This window comes from Pongo pygmaeus, chromosome 19 (genome assembly GCF_028885625.2).
Source record: "Pongo pygmaeus isolate AG05252 chromosome 19, NHGRI_mPonPyg2-v2.0_pri, whole genome shotgun sequence".
NCBI lineage: Eukaryota > Metazoa > Chordata > Mammalia > Primates > Hominidae > Pongo > Pongo pygmaeus.
Window position 1 is genome coordinate 1,470,748 of NC_072392.2, and position 22,105 is coordinate 1,492,852.

General features: G+C 48.8%; 1 protein-coding gene across 1 annotated transcript in view; it reads right to left on the minus strand.

Annotated features, from left to right (window-relative positions):
- PRPF8 (pre-mRNA processing factor 8) overlaps positions 1-6,990 on the minus strand; it is a 34,394-nt gene extending 27,404 nt beyond the window's left edge. The window contains exons 1-13 of the mRNA XM_054459736.2: positions 6,884-6,990; positions 6,576-6,686; positions 5,658-5,826; positions 4,252-4,416; positions 3,946-4,164; positions 3,604-3,816; positions 3,042-3,167; positions 2,839-2,944; positions 1,730-1,920; positions 1,408-1,527; positions 1,134-1,323; positions 878-997; positions 634-768 (exon numbers count right to left, since the gene is read on the minus strand). Of these exons, the coding sequence (XP_054315711.1) occupies positions 634-768; positions 878-997; positions 1,134-1,323; positions 1,408-1,527; positions 1,730-1,920; positions 2,839-2,944; positions 3,042-3,167; positions 3,604-3,816; positions 3,946-4,164; positions 4,252-4,416; positions 5,658-5,826; positions 6,576-6,675 (1,854 nt within the window). The 5' untranslated portion in view covers positions 6,676-6,686; positions 6,884-6,990. The remainder of the gene's footprint in view (positions 1-633; positions 769-877; positions 998-1,133; positions 1,324-1,407; positions 1,528-1,729; positions 1,921-2,838; positions 2,945-3,041; positions 3,168-3,603; positions 3,817-3,945; positions 4,165-4,251; positions 4,417-5,657; positions 5,827-6,575; positions 6,687-6,883) is intronic.
- Between the last annotated feature and the right edge of the window lie 15,115 nt (positions 6,991-22,105).

Genomic DNA, 22,105 nt, shown 5'->3' on the forward strand with positions numbered 1-22,105 from the left:
AGGCAAAAACCAGGAACTAAGATCGCCCATGTGAATTTAAAGGAGCAGCAAGGACACACTCATAGCTGCTCTCCAAATAGGTCCCTGGAAAGAGCCCTGTCTAAATGTATAAATGAAAAAAGATCCAAGAAAGTTAAGTCCAGTGAGGCTGGGTACGGTGGCTCACGCTGGTAATCCCAGTACTTTGGGAGGCCGAGGAGTGTGGATCACCTGAGGTCAGGAGTTCAAGACCAGCCTGGCCAATACAGTGAAACCCCGTCTCTACTGAAAATTCAAAAACTAGCCAGGCATGGTGGTGCACGCCTGTAGTCTCAGCTACTTGGGAGGCTGAAGCAGGAGAATCACTTCAACCCGGGAGGCGGAGGCTGTGGTGAGCCAAGATCGTGCCATTGAACTCCAGCTGGGGCAACAGAGCAAGACTCAGTCTCAAAAAAAAAAAAAAAAAAAAAAATAGCCGGGCATGGTGGCGGGCACCTGTAATCCCTGCTACTAGGGAGGCTGAGGCAGGAGAATTGCTTGAACTCAAGAGGCGGAGATCGCAGTGAGCCGAGATCATGCCGTTGCACTCCAGCCCAAGAGACAAGAGTAAGATTCTGTCTCAAAAAAAAAAAGTCAGTAAAGTCAGGGTCTTACCGTGTTGAAACGATAATAGATGAGATGCTTCAGGTCCTTGCACATGCGAATCTGTCGCATCAGCTTGTATTTGTATCGATACATGCCCGTCAACTGCCCAACATGGGCAAATATATACTGCAATCCATCTGCCAGCTGCAATACAATTGCCCCATCAGACCTGGAGCTTAAACCAGCTCCGCGGTTAGCACAGGCTTCCTCCAGCCTCCCCACCCAGGCAGGGGTTGGGAATACCTAACCTCACCTGGAAGGCATCCACATTGCCCAGCCGATACTGCACGTGACTATCCACCACCAGCTTAGTCAAACGCAGCACTTCCCGACATAGGTGGAAAGCATTCCCAAAACGAGATTTCTTTCTTTCCTGGAGAAGATGCAAAAAACAGAAAGAACATGAATGAGCAATGGACCCAACTGGATGTATGCCTTCATCAGTAGCCAGAGCAAAACAGCTGTCTGTCCTTAAAGCCCAGGAGGCCCCTAGGGTCCAATGCAGGCACCTTGGTGGTGAGCGTTTTCACAGGCTTGAGGTTGAAGTTGTAGTCCAGGTGCAGGTAGTTGAGGTTTTTGCGGTGAATGAGAAGGTTGAGCATGTTGTAGCCCTGGCGGCAAACCTGGAGCCCAACCTCCACCCAGTCCAGCTTTGTGGACTGAAAGAATTTGGTGGCTTTGAAGGAGCGGAACAGATACCTGAGGTGGGAACATGGAGAGTAACAGTCAGCCTACTGATATCTCTGAAACAGAAGTCTGCGCAGGGGCCCTGGGGCACCTTACCTCTTCTTTTGAGCCTTAGGGGGCCGATGCTTCAGGGCATTCAGCACATAGTACTTAAGCAGCTTCTGGTAGGAGACCCTCACTTTCACAGGCTGCCCGGCAGGACAATGCTCCCGATACCTGGAAAAATAAGCCCACCAGAGTCTGGCCATCTCTTCTTCCAGCCACTCTGCTAAACGCTGCAAGCCTTGGGTTGTCTACCATTTTTATGCAAAAAAAAAAAAAAAAAAGAATTTAAAAAAAAGGCTACATGCCCACCTAGTTGGAGTCTTTTCTCCTATACATCCACTACCATTCCCCCTGCCACAGGGAAAAACCTTACCAGTTCTTGACAAGGGGTATGTCCAGGGCCCGACGGGTGCGACCAGAGCGTAGGTTGAAGGGCCGAGGGGCCCAGAGCAGGGCAATGCCATTGGCTGTATTGTCTGTATAGAGGGGTGTGTCCTTCAGGAAGGGCTCCACAAACTCCGGGAGCTCAAATTCCTCATCATCATCCGGCAATGGTTCCTGGCTCTGAAAAAGGAATCCCTCTAAGGGTTTAGCTCCTGCTGAACTAGGCACAGACTTAAGATGAGGGAAATTCTCTGGGGCCAAGCACAAAGCCTGTATCTGCTATGCAAACCGGGCTGTCTGACAAAAGCAGCCCTGAAGTGCCAGCACAAAGCAAACCAAGACAGCAAAGAACAAGACAGGGAAAGCAAGCGTCACTTCTCACACCTCAACTGGCTCACCACCAGAAAGCCTCCCAACGGAGCCCCAACATCACAGGAAGTCAACATTGCAATCATCTCCCACCCAAGCTCCAAACACTGGGCTTGGACACAACGGAACACAGATGAGCATCAAAAACATTATGGTAAGCTTAAGAAGCCAGTCACTGAAGACTACATAGTGTACAATTCTATTTCATTCTATTATATGAAATGTGTAAAATAGCCAAATCTATAGACAGAAAGTAGATTAGTGGTTGCGTAAGGAAGTTGGGGAGAAATGGCGAATAACTGCTAACGGTTTCTTTCTCAAGTAATAAAAATATTCTCAAATTGCATGTCGTGACAATTGGGATGACTCTGAGAATAAGCTAAAAACCATCAAATTACACACTTTAAATGGGTAACTTGTATGGTATGTTAACTACATCTCAATATAAAGACTAAAACAAACAAACACAATAGGGACAGACCAGGACAGATTATCTAGAGCACCCAAGAAGAGAACCATAAAGTCCAGAAGGATAATCACAGAAACCAGGATTATAGCAATGACATGTTTTAAGGCAAATGCTGAATTCTCATATTCGCTTATAGCTCAAGCGGAACACTTAGCAAGACGGAAAACACATCTCCCTCCACCTGAGTGTTTAGTAACATCAGCCAACCTCAGACATTTCTCCTAGAAGAGCTGAGGGAAAGTGTCCCTTCCCTTCCTCACCTTGACTGAGTGCCTATGGGAGATTGGGTTGATCAAAGGGTCAAAGTAGAAAGCTGGCAAATCAGGATCCTCAGTTTTGATGAATACAACATTGGGAGTATGGTACCTAAAATGAAAGTAAGAGTCAGCCAAAGTTTTCCCGCCCTGGCCCAATCTAAACAGCAGCCTTCTCCTTTCCAAACTTTGTGTTCCAGGTCTCTTACCAGGTGAGGTGGACATGGTGTGGAAGATTGTTGTACAAGTAAGGAAAAGCAATCTTGTATTCAGTGCGGATAGGCTGCCGGATGATAATCTTGTTAATATCGTTGAATTCATTCCAGTCTTCATCCCTAGAGTACAACATCAAGAATAAGCAGACTTTTCTTTTTTTTTTTTTTTTTTTTTGAGACAGGGTCTTACTCTACCACCCAAGCTGGAATGCAATGGCATGATCATCGTTCACTGCAGCTGCGACCTCCTGGGCTCAAACAATCCTCCCACAGCTCAGCTTCCCAAGTAACTGAGACTATAATAAGCTGCGAGTGTCACCACACCCAGCTAAATTTTTTGGTAAAGATAGGGTTTTGCCATTTTGCCCAGGTTGGTCTCAAACTTCTGGGCTCAAGCAATCCTCCTGCCTCAGCTTCCCAATGTGCTGAGATTACAGTGTGAGCCACTGCACCTGGCGCAAACAGACTAATTTGGAAGTTATATCAGGACTTTAAGGATCAAGATTACATTTTATTCAACTCAAAATGTCTAAAATCCCTAATCTCTCCAACTCACTGTAGGTTGATGTCTCGAACAAGAGGTTCAAATTTGGGGCCTCCAGGAATGGCCATATTGAGTGCCTTGGACGTAAAGAAAGCCTTCAAATCAAACAGGTAGAAGTAGTTGTCATCCACCAAGTCTGTCAGGAGCTGATTAGCCAGGCGGTAGAGAGTCGACATCATCGGTAGTGTGAACTGCCAGCGCTGGTAAGTGGAGCCATTCACATACCTAGGTAAAAAATGAAAGGCCCACTTCAAGTAAGCAGCTAGACAAACCCATACCACCTACTGATCTCCCAGGACTCCTTCTGCGTTTCCAGAACTCCTCCCAGGAGTAGTATCTCCATCTATCACTCACTTCCTGCTGTCCCTCAATGGCTGGTGGTCATAGAACCAATCCAACACAGGGGCATCCTCCTCAGGGTCCAGCTCTAGCTGAATGGCCTCCAGTGGCTCAACATCTAGGATGTTGTCAGCATAGTCCAAGGGCGGCTCCTCATCATCGAAAGGGGGAAAACGCATCCTCTTGAAATGCCTCCTATCTCTTTTTTCTCGGCGCATCATAATCCACATTGACCTGGAAGAGAAGAACATCACACAAGCATTTCTACCCACTGCCTCCCAACCACCACCACTGCCCCCACCACATTTCAGCCTTTCTCACCCCCACTGGGAGATGTAGACAGGTTCAATGACCCAGGGAATCTCATTGACGAAGGAAATGGCTCCAGTGATGTGGTACAGCACAGGCACATCCCGAATCTGCTCCCAAGGCATAGGCATGTTCTCCAGGAGTTTGAGGACTGCGTGGGGCATGTACTTTAGGGCACTGGCACATTAGAAAAAGAGAAGGCTATTAGAAATGACGAGGTGTTCTGCTACCTGTCCCATGCAGAGAAGCCACATGTTCATGTTCCACAGTAAATCCTACCTTACAATCCAAACTCCCAAACTTAGCCCACAGGCCCTTCCTACCCAGAAACCCTGCCTCTCCCTCTCCAACTTCACCTTGCACCACTCTTCTTAAACGTCATAATCCCACAATGCTGGTATCAGCTCTTCTAAATCAACAGCTATCCCTCTGGAGACAGCTTTGCGGCTGTCTCACATCCTATTCCCTCCACATCTTCTCATAAATCATAATAAAGTATTCACCATACTTCACTGTCACCAGTTGTCTCATGTCTGTCAGGCCACTAGACTGCACACTGTAGAAAAGCGGAGATTGTTACCCTCTGCTCACTACTATATCCCTAGCAGCCAGCACAGTTCTCGAAGTATTTTTTGAAATAAACAAAACTTCCAGTTCATTACATAGCAAACATTTTTATGTCCAAATAGAAGAGGAATCTGCTAAGACATCTGTACCTGTACTCGCCCAGTTTAGAGCCACAGAAAAGACAGGAGTACGGAAACCTCTGAAATTAAATACCCCAAACACAGAATTCAGGTCCCTGAGGAGTGACAGGCTGCCACTATGCACAGTATCCCACTCTGGACTTCAACCAGCTCAACCACAGGGACATCTTATTTTTTATTTTTTATTTTTTTGAGACGGTGTCTCGTACTTTCGCCCAGGCCAGAGTGCAGTGGCGTGATCTCGGCTGACTGCAAGCTCCGTCTCCCAGGTTCACGCCATTCTCCTGCCTCAGCCTCCCGAGTAGCTGGGACTACAGGCGCCCGCCACCACGCCTGGCTAATTTTTTGTATTTTTAGTAGAGACGGGGTTTCACCGTGTTAGCCAGGATGGTCTCCATCTCCTGACCTCATGATCCACCCGCCTCAGCCTCCCAAAGTGCTGGGATTACAGGCGTGAGCCACCACACCTGGCCAAGGACATCTTATATACCATCAACAGGACAAATTAAAGCACCAGTCCCAGATCGGGAAGAGAGGGGAAACAGACTGCATAAGTGGAAGATGTAGAAATTACCAGAGACTCCTACTGGTTTTCTCCTTTCTCTTATATCCACCAACATGAGCTGTCAAAAGCATCAATCCAAGACTGTGGGACAGGGAGAAGGGAAAAGGGCCAAATTCCAAATGAAATTATTTCACGATGTTCCTTACCCCAAGTAAACCCTTTTGTCATGGCGGAACTTCCTGTTGGTCATGTCTCCATGGTCTCGAATGATCTTCCTGACATGTTCTGGGGGCATGTCTTCCTTCTGGGCATCCACAAACCCAAACTTCCGCTTTTCTGCATAGCGCTTGGCCTGCAATTGCTGCCATTTTCGAGCTGCAAAGGCACCTCAGTTTAAATGCCTGCACACCCTCAGCCTAATCCTCTTCACCTCTTGTCCTAGTGTAAGCTCCTGTCAGTGAGTGTGAGGGAGGAGCAGGCAACCAGCAGGAAGAAGCACCCCTTGCCAATTCCCTTACCATTTTACTCTATTTTTCCCTTCATCACATTTATCACTAACTGACTTTTTTTTTTCTTTGAGACGTTGTTTCGCTGTGTCTCCCAGGCTGGAGTGCAATGGTGTGATGTCGGCTCACTGCAACCTCCGCCTCCCGGGTTCAAGCCATTCTCCGGCCTCAGCCTCCCCAGTAGCTGGGATTACAGACACGCGCCACCACACACGACTCATTTTTGTATTTTTCGTAGAGACGAGGTTTCACTGTGTTGGCCAGGCTGGTCTCGAACTCCTGACCTCAGGTGATCCGCCCGCCTGGGCCTCCCAAAGTGCTGGGATTACAAGCGTGAGCCACTGCGCCTGGCCTGACATTTTTATTACAGAGCCTCAAGGTTTTGTTATTGTCTATCTCTCCCGCTGTAATTTAAACCCCGTAAGGACAGGAATTTTGTCTCCATCACTACTGTACCCCCGCTGGATCAGCGCTTGCAAATAATACGCGCTTAAAATGACTTGATGAAAAATTAAATGGGGATAACAAGGGAGCTGACACCTCAGGAGCTGCCCAAACGGGGAGGGTCCCCACCCGCCCCGCCTCCGGCCCGCGCGCCGCTCCACACTCTCGCCTCACCTTTCTCCTGCAGCTTCTCTTCCGACATATAGTCCGGTAGCGGGGCTAGAGGGCCAGGCACCGGGTTACCCGGCCCTCGATAAGGAAATACTCCGGCCATATCCGGAGAATCTGGGGAGCGGCGGGATAGAAAAATTCACTAACCACAGGCCCGGGCCCACAAGAAGCGCAGCAGAAAGGCGTCCGGGGACCCCGGCCTGCAGTGCCGCCACACAGTGCCTCCAGCCCCGCCCGGCCTAACCCCTTCGGTCACTCGGCCCGACCCGACCACGCCTCCCGCAGCCTGGCCTTAAACGCCTGCCACGCACCCCACAGCCCCTCACACAGGAGGCCGCTTTCACCGCAGCGCAATGGCGGCCAGCCTCCGTCCGCTTCGCGTTCCCAGCGCCGGGAAGTGCGCAACCCGAGTTCAGCAGTTGATCCAATCGGCGCCGAGGTGCTCAGATAGATTAGTGAGAGGACCAATTAGAGTTGCACACTGCGCCGAGGAGGCGGGCCCATAGGCGGAAAGGCTTTGAACTCAAGGGGGTGTGGTCTGGGTGAAGCCCCGCCTCCTCCGTTTCCGAGGCTGTTTCTGGGGCCTCTGACAGACCTCAGCGTGTGATGGGCTCTCACATCACTGTGAGAGACCGAAGTCTGCAGGGTTTGAATAAATTTGCCAAGATTGCGCATTGTACGATGTCTGTTGTCATCAATGGGTACATGCAATGCAATGCAGTACTAGCTCCAGGACAGTCATTTGTTCATGCATTCATTCATTTAACCATCATTGTCTACCGAGGACGAGGGATAAAGCAGGAAAAAAGACAACCAGTAGCGTTCACAGGGGAGCAGAAAGGCAGACAAGAATCAAGACCTTGGCCGGGCGCGGTGGCTCACGCCTGGAATCGCAGCACTTTGGGAGGCCGAGGCCGGCGGATCACTTCAGGCCAGGAGTTCGAGGCCAGCCTGGCCAACATGGTGAAACCCCGTCTCTACTAAAAATACAAAAATTAGCTGGGTGTGGTGGCGCGCACCTGTAGTCCCAGCTACTCGGGAGGCTGAGTCAGCAGAATCGCTTGAACCCGGGAGGGGGAGTTTGCAGTGAGCCGAGATCGCGCCACTGCACTCCAGCCTGGGCGACAGAGCAAGACTCTGTCTCGGGGGGAAGAAAAAGTCTGAAATTCCCACCAAGTTTATTGTGGAGGATGCAGAGGAATTGTAACCCATACAGCCCCTGAATCTAGTTGAGAATTTACAAATCAAAGTGAAATAATTAGGAAAAAATTCAAAGGATGTCAATGTGCTTTCAGAACGGTAAAAATTTAAAAACAATTCCTTTTGTTTTTTTGAGACAGGGTCTCACTCTGTTGCCCAGACTGGAGTGCAATGGCGCGATCTCAATTCACCACAACCTCCACCTCCCAGGCTCAAGCAATTCTCCTGCCTCATCCTCCAGAGTAGCTGGATTACAGGCATGCGCCACTACTGCCGGCTAATTTTTGTATTTTTAGTAGAGACAGGGTTTCACTATGTTGGCCAGGCTGGTCTCAAACTCCTGACCTTACGAAATCCTCCTGCCTCAGCCCTCCCAAAGTGCTGGGATTACAGGCGTGAGCCACCATGCCCGGCCTAAAATCTATTTTTTAATACAATGGGGAGTTTCGGCAAGGGCTGGGTGTTCTAAAGGTCCCTACAGTCAAAAAACACAGAGGAGAATTGTTAAAGATTTGATGGAGATGGATGGATGTGAAGATTTCATTAAGGTAAATGGAGAGGAAGGAAAAAGGTCATCCCAGGTGGTGGAACTACTAGAAAGAGTTAAGAAAGAAGCTGGGCACCATGACTCATACCAGTAATCCTAGCACGTTGGGAGGCAGAGGCAAGAGGATTGGTTAAGTCCATGAGTTTAAGACCTGCCTGGGCAACATACTGAGACCCTCATCTCTACAAATAATAAAAATATTAACTAGGCATAGTGGTACGTGCCTGTAGTCCCAGCTACTCAGGAGGCTGAGGTGAGAGGATCATGATGGCACCACTGCGCTCCAGCCTGGGTGACAGAGCGAGGCTTGTTTCAAAGAAAAAAAGTGGGGGTTTTGGTTTGTTTTTTGTTTTTTGAGGCAGAGTCTCGCTCTGTTGCCCAGGCTGGAGTGCGGTGTCACAATCTCGGCTCACTGCAACCTCTGCCTCCAGGATTCAAGCAATTCTCCTGCCTCAGCCTACTGAGTAGCTGGGATTACAGGTATGCGCCACAACACCCGGCTAATTTTGTATTTTTAGTAGAGATGGCGTTTCTCCATGTTGGTCAGGCTGGTCTCGAACTCCCGACCTTAGGTGATCAGCCTGCTTCGGCCTCCGAAAGTCCTGGGATTACAGGTGTGAGCCACCGTGCCCAGTCTATTTTTGTATTTTTAATAGAGATGTGTTCTCACCATGTTGGCCAGGATGGTCTTGAACTACTGAGCTCAAGTAATCTGCCCACCTCAGCCTCCCAAATTGCTGGGATTTCAGGCGTGAGCCACCGTGCCAGGCCAAAAAAGGTTTAGAAATAGAAACTAACATGGCATGCTCTGAAAATAGGCATCAGATCAATCTGGCTGTGCTAGAAGGTCCAACATCATCATTATCATCTTCATCATCATCATCATCATGGTAGTGAAGTCATTATCACCTGTGTAAGGTTTACTATGTGCCAGACATTGCTCTAAGCCCTGGTGAAATCCTACTATGGTCTGTAGTTTCATTAAGAGTATTGTGGCTGGGCGCGGTGGCTCACGCCTGTAATCCCAGCACTTTGGGAGGCCGAGGGGGGTGGATCACGAGGTCAGGAGATCGAGACCACCCTGGCTAACACGGTGAAACCCTGTCTCTACTAAAAATACAAAAAATTAGCCGGGCATGGTGGCACGCACCTGTGCTTCAAGCTACTTGAGAGGCTAAGGCAGGAGAATCGCTTGAACCCAGGGGTGGAGGTTGCAGTGAGCTGAGGTAGAGCCACTGCACTCCAGCCTGGGCAACAGAGCAAGACTTCGTCTCAAAAAAGAAAAAAAGAGTATGGTACCAATGTCAATTTCCTGGTCTGATTGTTGCACTGTGGTTGTATAAGAAGTTCTGGGGGGTGGCCGGGTGCAGTGGTTCACGCCTGTAATCCCAGCACTTTGGGAGGCCGAGGCGGGTGGATCACGAGGTCAGGAGATCGAAACCATCCTGGCTAACACGGTGAAACACCATCTCTACTAAACATACAAAAAAATTAGCCGGGCGTGGTGGCGGGCGCCTGTAGTCCCAGCTACTCGGGAGGCTGAGGCAGGAGAATGGCGTGAACCTGGGAGGCAGAGGTTGCAGTGAGCTGAGATCGGGCCACTGCACTCCAGTCTGGGTGACAGAGCAAGAGACTCTGTCTCAAAAAAAAAAAGTTCTGGGGGATGGGCAGGGGGCGGGTGTGGTGGCTCACACCTGTAATCCCAGCACTTTGAGAGGCTGAGGCAGGTGGATCATCTGAGGTCAGGAATTCGAGACCAGCCTAGCCAACATGGTGAAAGCCTGTCTCTATTAAAATACAAAAATTAGTGGGGCATGGTGGCACATGCCTATAATCCTAGTTACTTGAGAGGCTGAGACATAAGAATCGCTTGCACCTGGAGGTGGAGGTTGCAGTGAGCCGAGATCATGCTATTGCACTCCAGCCTGGGTGACCGAGTGAGACTCTTGCTCAAAAATAAAATAAAATAAAAAGTTCTCAAGCTACGTGAAGGGTACACAAGAACTCTCTGTACTATTTTCAAAACAGCATTATTGAGATAGAATTTGCACTCCATGGCCACCATCCTGGCTGATGCCTGTCATCCCAGCACATTGGGAAGTCGAGGTGGGCAGATCACCTGAGCTCAGGAGTTCGAGACCAGCCAAGCAACATGGTGAAACTCCGTCTCTACTAAAAATACAAAAATTAGCGGGGCATGGTGGCACATGCCTGTAATCCCAGCTACTTTGGAGGCTGAGACATAAGAATCGCTTGCACCTGGAGGTGGAGGGTGCAGTGAGCTGAGATTGCGCCATTGCACTCCAGCCTGGGCAACAAGAGCAAAACTCTGCCTAAAAAAAAAAAAAAAAAAAAAAATTGCAATCCATGAAGTTCACTTGTTTTCATGTGTATAATTCAATGATTGTTAATGAATTTTAATTTTAATGATTCAAAATTAGTATATTTACAGACTTGTGCAGTTACCACTATTTAGTTCCAGAACATTCCCAGCATCCCCCAAAGAAATCTTTTACACATTCACTCCCCCATTTCCTCCTACCTCCTATTCCTCAGCCCTAGGCAACTACTATTCTGTTTTCCATCTCTATAGATTCACCTGTTCTCAACATTTTATATAAACGGTATGATAGAATAATGAATTTTTTTGTGTGTGGTTGTCTGCTTTTACTTGGCATAATGGTTTTGTTGTTGATGTTGTTGTTGTTATTTGTTTTTTAGAGATGAAGGTCTCACTCTGTCATCCAGGCTCAAGTACATTGGTGCTATCATAGCTCACTATAACCTCAAACTCCTGGGCTCAAAGGGTCCTCCCACTTCAGCCTCTAGAATAGCTAGGACTGCAGGTGCACGTCACTAAGCCCGGCCAGCATGACGTTTTATGATGTTTTTGAGGTTCATACTTGTTATATTGTTATAGCATGTGTATCGTCTTTGGATAAACATGTATTCAGATCCTTTACCCATTCTTTTTTTCTTTTTTTTGAGATGGAGTCTCGCCCTGTCGCCCAGGCTGGAGTGCAGTGGCGTGATCTCAGCTCACTGCAAGCTCCACCTCCCAGGTTCACGCCATTCTTCTGCTTCAGCCTCCGGAGTAGCTGGGACTACAGGCGCCCACCACCATGCCCGGCTAATTTTTTTTTGTATTTTTAGTAGAGACGGGGTTTCACCGTGTTAGCCAGGATGGTCTCGATCTCCTGACCTCATGATCTGCCCGCCTAGGCCTCCCAAAGTGCTGGGATTACAGGCATGAGCCACCGCGTGTGGTCTTTTTTTTTTTTTTTTTTTTTTGAAATGGAGTTTCGCCCTGTCGCCCAGGCTGGAGTGAGTGCATGGAGTGCAATGGCACAATCTCGGCTCACTGCAACCTCCGCCTTCTGGGTTCAAGCGATTCTCCTGCCTCAGCCTCCCAAGCAGCTGGGATTACAGGTTCCTGCCATCACGAGCCCAGCTATTTTTCGTCTTTTTAATAGAAATTGGGTTTCACCATGTTGGCCAGGCTGGTCTCGAACTCCTGACGTTGTGATTTGTCCGCCTTGGCCTCCCAAAGTGCTGGAATTACAGATGTGGGCCACGGCGCCTGGACTTTTTTTTTTTGAGATGGAGTCTCGCTCTGTTGCCCAGGCTGGAGTGCAATGGCACGATCTGGGTTCACTGCAACCTCTGCCTCTGGGGTTCAAGTGCTTCTTCTACCTCAGCCTCCTGAGAGTAGCTGGGATCGTGCAATTGCAATCCAGCCTGGGCAACAAGAGTGAAACTCTATCTCAGGAAAAAAAAAAAAAAGAGAGAGAAGCTTGATAAGTTGGACTTTATTCTCCTGCCTCAGCCTCCCGAGTGGCTGGGATTACAGGCGCATGCCACCACACCCGGCCATATCTCATTCTTTAATTGATGATTTTCATTTTTTTCTTTTCTCAGTTTTCTCTTTCTGGATCTCCCGTTATTTTGATGTTGGGTCTTTTGGACTGGTTCCACAATTGTCTCATCTTTTCTAATTCTATCGCCATCATTACTCTTCTTTCTGGGAGACTTTCTTCCAACTCCTCCATGAACTTTTCGTTTCCATCAAGTGTCACACTTCTCATTTCCAAATACTAAGTACTCTTTCTTAGTTTTTTTTTTTTAAAAAACGGAGTCTTGCTCTGTTGCCCAGGCTGGAGTGCAGTGGCGCAATCTCGGCTCACTGCAACCTCTGCCTCCCGGGTTCAACCAATTCTCCTGCCTCAGCCTCCCAAGTAGCTGGAGTTACAGGCGCCCGCCACCATGTCCAGCTATTGTTTGTATTTTTAGTAGAGATGGGGTTTCACCATGTTGGCCAGGCTGGTCTTGAACTCCTGACCTCGTGATCCACCCGCCTCGGCCTCCTGAAGTGCTGGGATGACAGACGTGAGCCACCACGCCCGGCTCTTTTTAGTTCTTCTTTTGTAGGATCATGTTCTTATTTCCTGGCTACGACATACTCTCTTGTCTCTATAAGGCAAATAGCTTTTCTGAAGTTTTATTCTCCAGGCATGCTCTTTGCTTTATCCGTGTTTTTCTTTTTCTCATCTTTTTTCTAAAAAGTTTATTTCATGTTAGGGGCTTCCTTTAAATGTCCATAATTGGCTCTTCAATTAAAGTTATAGTAAGTGCTTCCAGTGAGAAGTCCAGAGATCTCACCTGATTTTATGGAAAGAGTCATAGACGTTTATTTGGGAAAAGAGATGTTGCCGTGGGTCACTCCTGTAATTCCCAGCACTTTGGAAGACCAAGGCAGGAGGATCGCTTGAGGTCAAGAGTTCAAGACCAGCCTGGGCAACATGACGAAACCTCAACACAAAAAAATACAAAAATTTGCCAGGTATGGTGTCTCATGCCTGTAGTCCCCGCTACTCAGGCCTGAGGTGGAAGGATGGCTTGAGCCCAGCAAGTGGAGGCTGCAGTGACCCAAGATTGTACTGGAGGCTATACTCCAGCCTTGGCAACAGAATGAGATCCTGTCTCAATTTGAAAAAAAAAAAAAAAAACCAAAAACAAAAAGACTGGACGCAGTGGCTCATGCCTGTAATCCCAGCACTTTAGGAGGCCGAGGTGGGCAGATCAACAGGTCAGGATTTCGAGACCATCCCGGCCAACGTGGTGAAACCCTCGTCTCTACTAAAAATACTAAATTAGCCGGGCATGGTGGCGGGTGCCTGTAATCCCAGCTACTAGGGAGGCTGAGGCAGTAAATCGCGTGAACCCAGGAGGAGGAGGTTGCAGTGAGCTAAGATCGCACCACTGCGCTCCAGCCTGGTGACAGAGTGAGACTTTGTCTCAAAACAAACAAACAAACAAACAAAAAAGAGGAGATGTTGTAAATAAGCACTACAAAATGAGAATGTGTAAGACGAAGGGAGTGAGTAGGAAGAGGGAAGATGGACGTGAGGGAGAAGGAAAGCCTACCAGGCGCTGGGCAGTGAAATAGGAATAGATTTCTGAGTAAGGAAGGGGCATATGGTGTATTTAATAAATGAACTAAGTCCACAGAGACTGAAACAGGGGCTGGGTGTGGTGGCTCACCCCCGTAATCCCAACACATTGGGAGGCCAAGGTGGGCAGATCACTTGAGTCCCAGAGTTGAAGACCAGCTGGGTCAGCATGGCAGAACCCCATCTTTACTAAAAATACAAAGAAAAAAAAATTAGCTGGGCATGTGGTGTGCACTTGTAGTTCCAGTTACCCGGGAGGCTGAGGTAGGAAGATCGCTTGAAACTGAGAGGCAGAGGTTGCAGTGAGCCGAGATCGCACCACTGCAATTCAGCCTGAGTGACAGAGCACAACCCCTGTCCCAAAAAACAAGAGTGGGCCGGACCCAGTGGCTCATGCCTGTAATCCCAGCACTTTGGGAGGCAGAGGTGGGCAGATCACCTGAGTTCAGGAGTTCGAGACCAGCCCAGCCAACATGGTGAAACCCCATCTCTACTAAGAATACAAAAATTAGCAAGGTGTGGTGGCAGGTGCCTGTAATCCCAGCTACCCAGGAGGCTGAGGCAGGAGAATTGTTTGAAACCAGGAGGCAGAGGTTGCAGTGAGCTGAGATCACACCATGCACTCCAGCCTGGGTAACAGAGTAAGACTCCGTCTCAAAAAAAAAAAAAAAAATGTGAAATAGGAAGTACTCTGAGTCTGGTGAGTGGACAAGAGGGGAGCCCTTGGAAGGCCACAGACCATGTGATGAGTTATGCTTCTTTCTTAAGAAGAAGGAAGAGCCATCGGGAATGACATGATCAGATTTGCATCATAACAATCACAAACTGGCTGTTCTGTGGAGAATAGTTACGAGGCCATTATCTTTATTATTATTATTTTATTTATTTATTTATTTTGAAACGGAGTCTCGCTCTGTCGCTCAGGTTGGAGTGCAGTGGCGCGATCTCGACTCACTGCAAGCTCCGCCTCCTGGGTTCATGCCATTCTCCTGCCTCAGCCTCCCGAGTAGCTGGGACTGCAGGCACCCGCCGTCACGCCCGGCTAATAGAGACACGGTTTCACCATGTTAGCCAGGATGGTCTCGATCTCTTGACCTCGTGATCCGCCCGCCTTGGCCTCCTAAAGGGCTGGGATTACAGGTGTGAGCCACCCTGCCCGGCCGGCCATTATTAATTATGTCGCTTAGACTGGAGATGATGGTGACTCGGACCAGATGGGACAGCGGAGATGGAAAGGATGGGTGGGTGGGAAAGCCGTCCTGAATTAACTGGATGTGTGCATCTGTGGTGGGAGGTGGGTGGCATTGTTCAGGGACGACTCCTCAGTTCCCGATTTGCGCAGTGCGTCGATGGCAGGGTCACGCGCAGACTGAGTGCACTGGATGCAGTTTTGGAAGGAAAGTGCCTGAGTCGGCTTCTGGAGAACCCTTTGGATGTCAGAATGCAACCATCCCATCCTTTAGATTCATCTGCTCATTCTCAGGCTACAGGTACTTGAATGACCTGTTTGTTCAGTTTCTTTTTATTTCCCTTTCTTTTGAGAGACAGGGTCTCACTCTGTCACCCAGGCTGGAGTGCAGTGGTGCAATCTTGGCTCACTGCAACCTCCGCCTCCTGGGTTCAAACGATTCTCCCACCTCAGCCTCCTGAGTAGCTGGGATTACAGGTGCACACCAACACACCTGCCTAATTTTTGTAATTTTAGTAGAGACGGGGTTTCCCCATGTTGACCAGGCTGGTCTTGAACCTCTGACCTCAAGTGATCTGTCTGCCTCGGCCTCCCAAAGTGCTAGGATTATAGGTGTGAGCCAATGCGCCCGGCCAAGGATGACCTGTTTCTGTATCTGTCACCCCTGGTTTCCCTCTGCCGAATGACTCCTACTTTCTCAGTTCCCCACTCTCTAACACAGTCCTGAGTGTAGGCTCTCTGATGCCAGGGCTCTGGTTCATTGACTCACTATTATACCTCATAGTTTGTGCTTGGCATGTAGTAGGCCCTTTATAAATATTTGTTATAAAGAGAATAAAGCCGGCTGGGCAAGGTGGCTCACGCCTGTAATCCCAGCACTCTGGAAGACTGAGGTGGGCGCATCACCTGAGGTTAGAAGTTCAAGACCAGCCTGGCCATGGTGAAACCCCATCTCTACTAAAAATACAAAAAATTAGCCGGGCATGGTGGTGTGGGCCTGTAATCCCAACTACTTGGAAAGCTGAGGCAGGAGAATCGCTTGAACCTGGGAGGCAGAGGTTGCAGTGAGCCAAGATAGCGCCATTGTGCTCCAGCCTGGGCAACAAGAGCGAAACTTCGTCTCAAAAAAAAAAAAAAAAAAAAAAAAAGAGAATAAAATCTGGGTGCAGTGGCTCACGCCTGTAATCCCAGCAGTTTAGGAGGCCAAGGCGGGCAGATCACTTGAGACCAGTTCAAGACCTGCCTGGCCAATATGGTGAAACCTAGTCTGTACTAAAAATATAAAAAACAGCCGGGCATGGTGGCATGTGCCTGTAATCCCAGCTACTCAGGAGGCTGAGGCAGGAGAATCGCTTGAACACAGGAGGCAGAGGTTGTAGTCAGCCAAGATCGCACCATTGCACTCCAGCCTGGGCAACAAGAGCAAAACTCCGTCTCAAAAAAACAAACAAACAAAAGACAGAGAATAAAGAAAAATGAACTGTCCCAGTGATACTTGGAGCCACAATAAATTGGCACATCTTCCTTAAATCATAAAATTGGGCAGGGCGCGGTGGCTCACGCCTGTAATCCCAGCACTTTCGGAGGCCGAGGCGCGCACATCACGAGGTCAGGAGATCGAGACTATCCTGGTTAACGCGGTGAAACCCCGTCTCTACTAAAAATACAAAAAAAATTAGCCGGGCGTGTTGGCGGGCGCCTGTAGTCCCAGCTACTCAAGAGGCTGAGGCAGGAGAATGGCGTGAACCTGGGGGGCGGAGCTTGCAGTGAGCTGAGATGGTGCCACTGCACTCCAGCCTGGGCGACAGAGCGAGACTCTGTCTCAAAAAAAAAAAAAAAAAAAAAAACGACAGTTTCACTTGTCATTTTGTAAAATTTTTTTAAAAAACAAGTATTGTAATTTTATTTCAAATGGTATTTTATTTTATCTTTTTAATTTTTTTTAGGGACAGACTCCAGACTCCACTGTTGCCCAGGCTGCAGTGCAGGACACAATCTTGACTTACTGTAGCCTCCAACTCCAGGAGGCTGAGTGACCTCCCACCTGAGCTTCCTGAGTAGCTAGGACTGTAGATGTGTACCACTGTGCCTGACTTTTTTTTTTTTTTTTTTTGAGATGGAGTCTCATTCTGTCGCCCAGGCTGGAGTGCAGTGGCACGATCTCGGCTCACTGCAACCTCTGCCTCCCAGGTTCAAGCAATTATCCTGCCTCAGCCTCCTGAGTAGCTGGGACTACAGGCGCATACCGCCATGCCCAGCTAATTTTTTTTTTTTTTGTATTTTAGTAGAGACGAGGTTTTACCATGTTGCCCAGGCTGGTCTCGAACTCCTGAGCTCAGGCAATCCACCCGCCTCGGCCTCCCAAAAGTGCTAGGATTATAGGCGTGAGCCACTGCGCCCGGCCGCCTGGCTAATATTTTTATTAGTTGTAGAGATGGGGCTCTCACTATATTGCCCAGGCTGGTCTCAAACTTCTGGACTCAAGTCATCTTCCCGCCTTGGCCTCCCAAACTGCTGGGATTACAGGTGTGAGCCACTGTGCCTGACCAGTATTTTATTTTAAAACAGATATCGATTTTGAAGCAGAATGCAAAGTTCATATGAATTTTTTTTTTTTTTTGAGATGGAGTCTCACTCTGTTGCCCAGGCTGAAGTGCAATGGTGTGATCTCGGCTCACTGCAACCTCCACCTCCTGGGTTCAAGTGATTCTGCTGCCTCAGCCTCCTGAATAGCTGGAATTACAGGCACCTGGCACCATGCCCAGCTAATTTTTGTATTTTTGGTAGAGACATGGTTTTGCCATGTTGACCCGGTTGGTCTTGAACTCCTGACCTCAGGTGACCCATCTGCCTCGGCCTCCCAAAGTGCTGGGATTACAGGCATGAGCCACCGCAGCCGGCCTTATACGAATTGTTAGGTTCAATCTATTTCAAGGAAATGCTGCTGCAGTGGCCCTAGACTGTTCCCGTTTCCCTCCCCCATCTCCTCCATCTCCCCAGCACCCCATTCCTGTTTGCTGTTGAGGTGGAAATATTTGGATTCCACACAGTTAGGGTTGGGGAAGGAAGGGCAGGAGTTTGAAGAAAACGATGTTTGGACAAGCTGCTAAGGAGAGCAAGTGAATAGCTAGGTAGCAGGGCTGGCCTGCGTCAGTGCAGCAGGAATTTGCGGCCCTCCAGTTTTGCAGGCTTCTTTATCCTCTTCTAGCAGTGCCCTGACCTGGGATCTGAGGCAGAGAGAGCTGCCATGCCAGCCTCTCAGGCCCCAGGATTAGCAATGCCAACTGGTGAAGGTTTAGGAGATGAGGGAGTGCTCTTCAGGGCACAGACTGGCAGGCCAGAGTGAGGGGCAAAGCTTCAGCCAAATAAATTATTTACTATCGGCCGGGCGCAGTGGCTCGCACCTGTGATCCGAGCACTTTGGGGGGCCAAGTCGGGCGGATCATGAGGTCAGAGGATGGAGACCATCCTGGCTAACACGTTGAAACCCTGTCTCCGGCCGGGTGCGGTGGCTCATGCCTATAATCCTAGCACTTTTGGAGGCCGAGGCGGGCAGATCACGAGGTCAGGAGATCGAGACCAGCCTGGCTAACACAGTGAAACCCCGTCTCTACTAAAAATACAAAAAATTAGCCGGGTGTGGTGGGCGCCTAGAGTCCCAGATACTAGGGAGGCTGAGGCAGGAGAATGGAACCCGGCAGGCAGAGCCTGCAGTGAGCCAAGATCTCACTACTGCACTCCAGCCTGGGCTTCAGACTCCATCTCCAAAAAAAAAAAAACAAAGAAATCCCATCTCTACTAAAAATACAAAAAATTAGCTGGGCGTGGTGGCATATGCCTGTAGTCCCAGCTACTCGGGAGGCTGAGGCAGGAGAATCACTTGAACCAGGGAGGTGGAGTTTGCACAGAGCTGAGATTATGCCACTGCACTCCAGCCTGGGTGACAGAGTGAGACTCCGTCTCAAAAAAAAAAAAAAAAAAGAATATGTTCCACAGTACCAAGCTAAGTGATGTTCATGTCTACAGACGAAAGCTGAAATGAACCTCTGCCCTCCACAATTACTGTGTTCCTGAAAAGTGCAGAAATCAATATTTGACCACAGGAGTCTGCCTTTTTTTTTTTTTTTTTTTTTTTTTTGAGACAGAGTCTTGCTCTGTCGCCCAGGCTGGAGTGCAGTGGCGCGATCTCGGCTCACTGCAAGCTCTGCCTCCCGGGTTCACGCCATTCTCCTGACTCAGCCTCCCGAGTAGCCGGGACTACAGGCGCCTGCCACCACGCCCAGCTAATTTTTTGTATTTTTATTAGAGACAGGGTTTCACTGGGTTAGCGAGGATGGTCTCGATCTCCTGACCCCGTGATCTGCCCGCCTTGGCCTCCCAAAGTGCTGGGATTACAGGCGTGAGCCACCAAGCCTAGCCTAGAGTCTGCCTTTCAAACTGAAACACCCTGACTTATAAATATCACTTCAGAGGCAATTTATCTGACTCGATGGATGTTTTGTTGTCAGCTGACTCTACCTTTCTACCTTGAAATTTCTCCACTCTGTGGCCTTTCTATAAAGAAAGAGGCAAAATAGTGTATAGGAAAGAGCCCTGAACCAAACCAAAGACCTCGATTCTGATTCTGGCTGTGCTACAGACTAGCTGAGTATGCTTGGATAAGTCACTTAACCTCTCTAGGCTTCAGTTCCTTCAGTTCTCTGCAAAATGAAAAGATGAGACTGGATAATCTTTTTTTTTTTTTTTTTTTTTTTTTTTTGAGATGGAGTCTTGTTCTGTTGCCCAGGCTGGAGTGCAGTGGCACGATCTTGGCTCACTGCAACCTCCACCTCTGGGGTTCAAGCTATTCTCCTGCCTCAGCCTCCCAAGTAGGTGGTACTACAGGGACCTGCCACCACACCTAGCTAATTTTTTTTTTTTTGAGACAGACTCTCGCTCTGTTGTCCAGGCTGGAGTGCAGTGGCACGATCTCAGCTCACTGCAAGTTCCGCCTCCCAGGTTCACGCCATTCCCCTGCCTCAGCTGTAGCTGGAACCACAGGCGCCCGCCAACACGCCCAGCTAATTTTTTGTATTTTTAGTAGATATGGGGTTTCACTGTGTTAGCCAGGATGGTCTCGATCTCCTGACCTTGTGATCCGCCCACCTTGGCCTCCCAAAGTGCTGGGATTACAGGCGTGAGCTACCGCGCCCAGACTCACCTAGCTAATTTTTGTATTTTTAGTAGAGACGGGATTTCACCATGTTGGCCAGGCTGGTCTCAAACTCCTGGCCTCAAGTGATCTGCCTGCCTCGGCCTCCCAAAGCACCGGGATTACAGGCATGAGCCACCGCGCCCGGCCTGTTTGTTTTTTCATCTGAAAGCTAGAATGAGAACAGGTGCAGTGACTCATGCCTGTATCCCAGCACTTTGGGAGGCCAAGGCAAGAGGATCCCTTGAGCCCAGGGGTTCCAGACCAGCCTGGGAAACATGGTGAGACCCCATCTCTGGAAAAATAAAAAAAGATTTTTTAAATTAGCCAGGCGTGGTGGCACACACCTGTGGTCTCAGCTACTCAGGAGGCTGAGGTGGGAGAATCGCTTGAGCCCAGGAGGTCAAGGCTGCAGTGAGCCATGTTCGTGCAACTGCACTCCAACCTGGGTGACAGAGTGAGACCCTATCTCAACTAAAAAAAAAAAAAAAATGGCTGGGCGCAATGGCTCATGCCTGTAATCCTACCACTTTGGGAGGCTGAGGTGGGTGGATTGCTTGAGCCCAGGAATTTGAGACCAGCCTGGGGAACATGGTGAAACCCTGTCTCTATTAAAAAAAAAAAAATTTATCTGGGTGTAGTGATGCATGTCTGTAATCCCACCTACTCAGGAGGCTAAGGCAGGAGAATCGCCTGAGCCCAGGAGCCAGGAGTTGGAGGCTGCAGTGAGCTATGATTGCACCACTGTACTCCAGCCTGGGTGACAGGGTGAGACCCCGTCTCAAAAAATAAAAATAAAAACAAAAGATGAGATGAAGCTCTGTTGTGTGAGATTAAATGGGATAATGTATAAAAGGTGCGGTGGCTCACGCCTGTAATCTCAGCACTTTGGGAGGCAGAGGCGGGTGGATCACGAGATCAGGAGTTCGAAACCAGCCTGGCCAACCTGGCCAGCCTGGTGAAACCCTGTCTCTACTAAAAATACAAAAAATTAGCTGGGTGTGGTGGCGGGTGCCTGTAATCCCAGCTACTCAGGAGGCTGAGGCAGGAGAATCACTTGAAATCATCAGGCAGAGGTTGCAGTGAGCTGAGATCACACCACTGCACTCCAGCCTGGGCAGCAAGAGCAAAATTCCGTCTCAAAAATAAATAAATAAAATAAATAAATAAATAAATAAATAAAAGGTGCCTGACATGGGGAAGGGGCACAACAAATGTTCAGCCAGGGATGCTCCTAAATAAATATTTCATTTCAACACAAGAGCTCCTTTCTAAAGAGTAACTTCCCTTACATAGTTTTTTGCAAAATGAGGACTTCTAATTTTCAGCCCAACAAAATCCAGATATTATGTGATAAAGTTTTGACAGTTCAGTTATGAAGTTTTCTGTTTAATTTTCTTGTTGACTCAGGATTAATTTGGCTACAGGATTCTTTTGGTTTCAACCCTTGGCACTGAAAATCATTCTGCATGCCCGGCACGGTGGCTCACGCCTGTAATGCCAGCACTTTGGGAGGCCGAGGCGGGCGGATCACGAGGTCAGGAGATCGAGACCATCCTGGCTAACATGGTGAAACCCCATCTCTACTAAAAATACAAAATATTAGCCGGGTGTGGTGGCGGGCGCCTGTAGTCCCAGCTACTCGGGGGGCTGAGGCAGGAGAATGGCGTGAACCCGGGAGGCGGAGCTTGCAGTGAGCCGAGATCTCGCGGCTGCACTCTAGCCTGGGTGACAGAGCGAGACTCCGTCTCAAAAAAAAAAAAAAAAAAAGAAAAAGAAAAAGAAAAGAAAATCATTCTAAACTCTCTGAATCGGCTGGGTGTGATGGCTCACGCCTGTAATCCCAGCATTTTGGGAGGCCAAGGTGGGCGGATCACTTGAGGTCAGGAGTTCGAGACCAGCCTGGCCAACATGGTGAAACCCCGTCTCTACTAAAAATACAAAACTTAGCTAGGT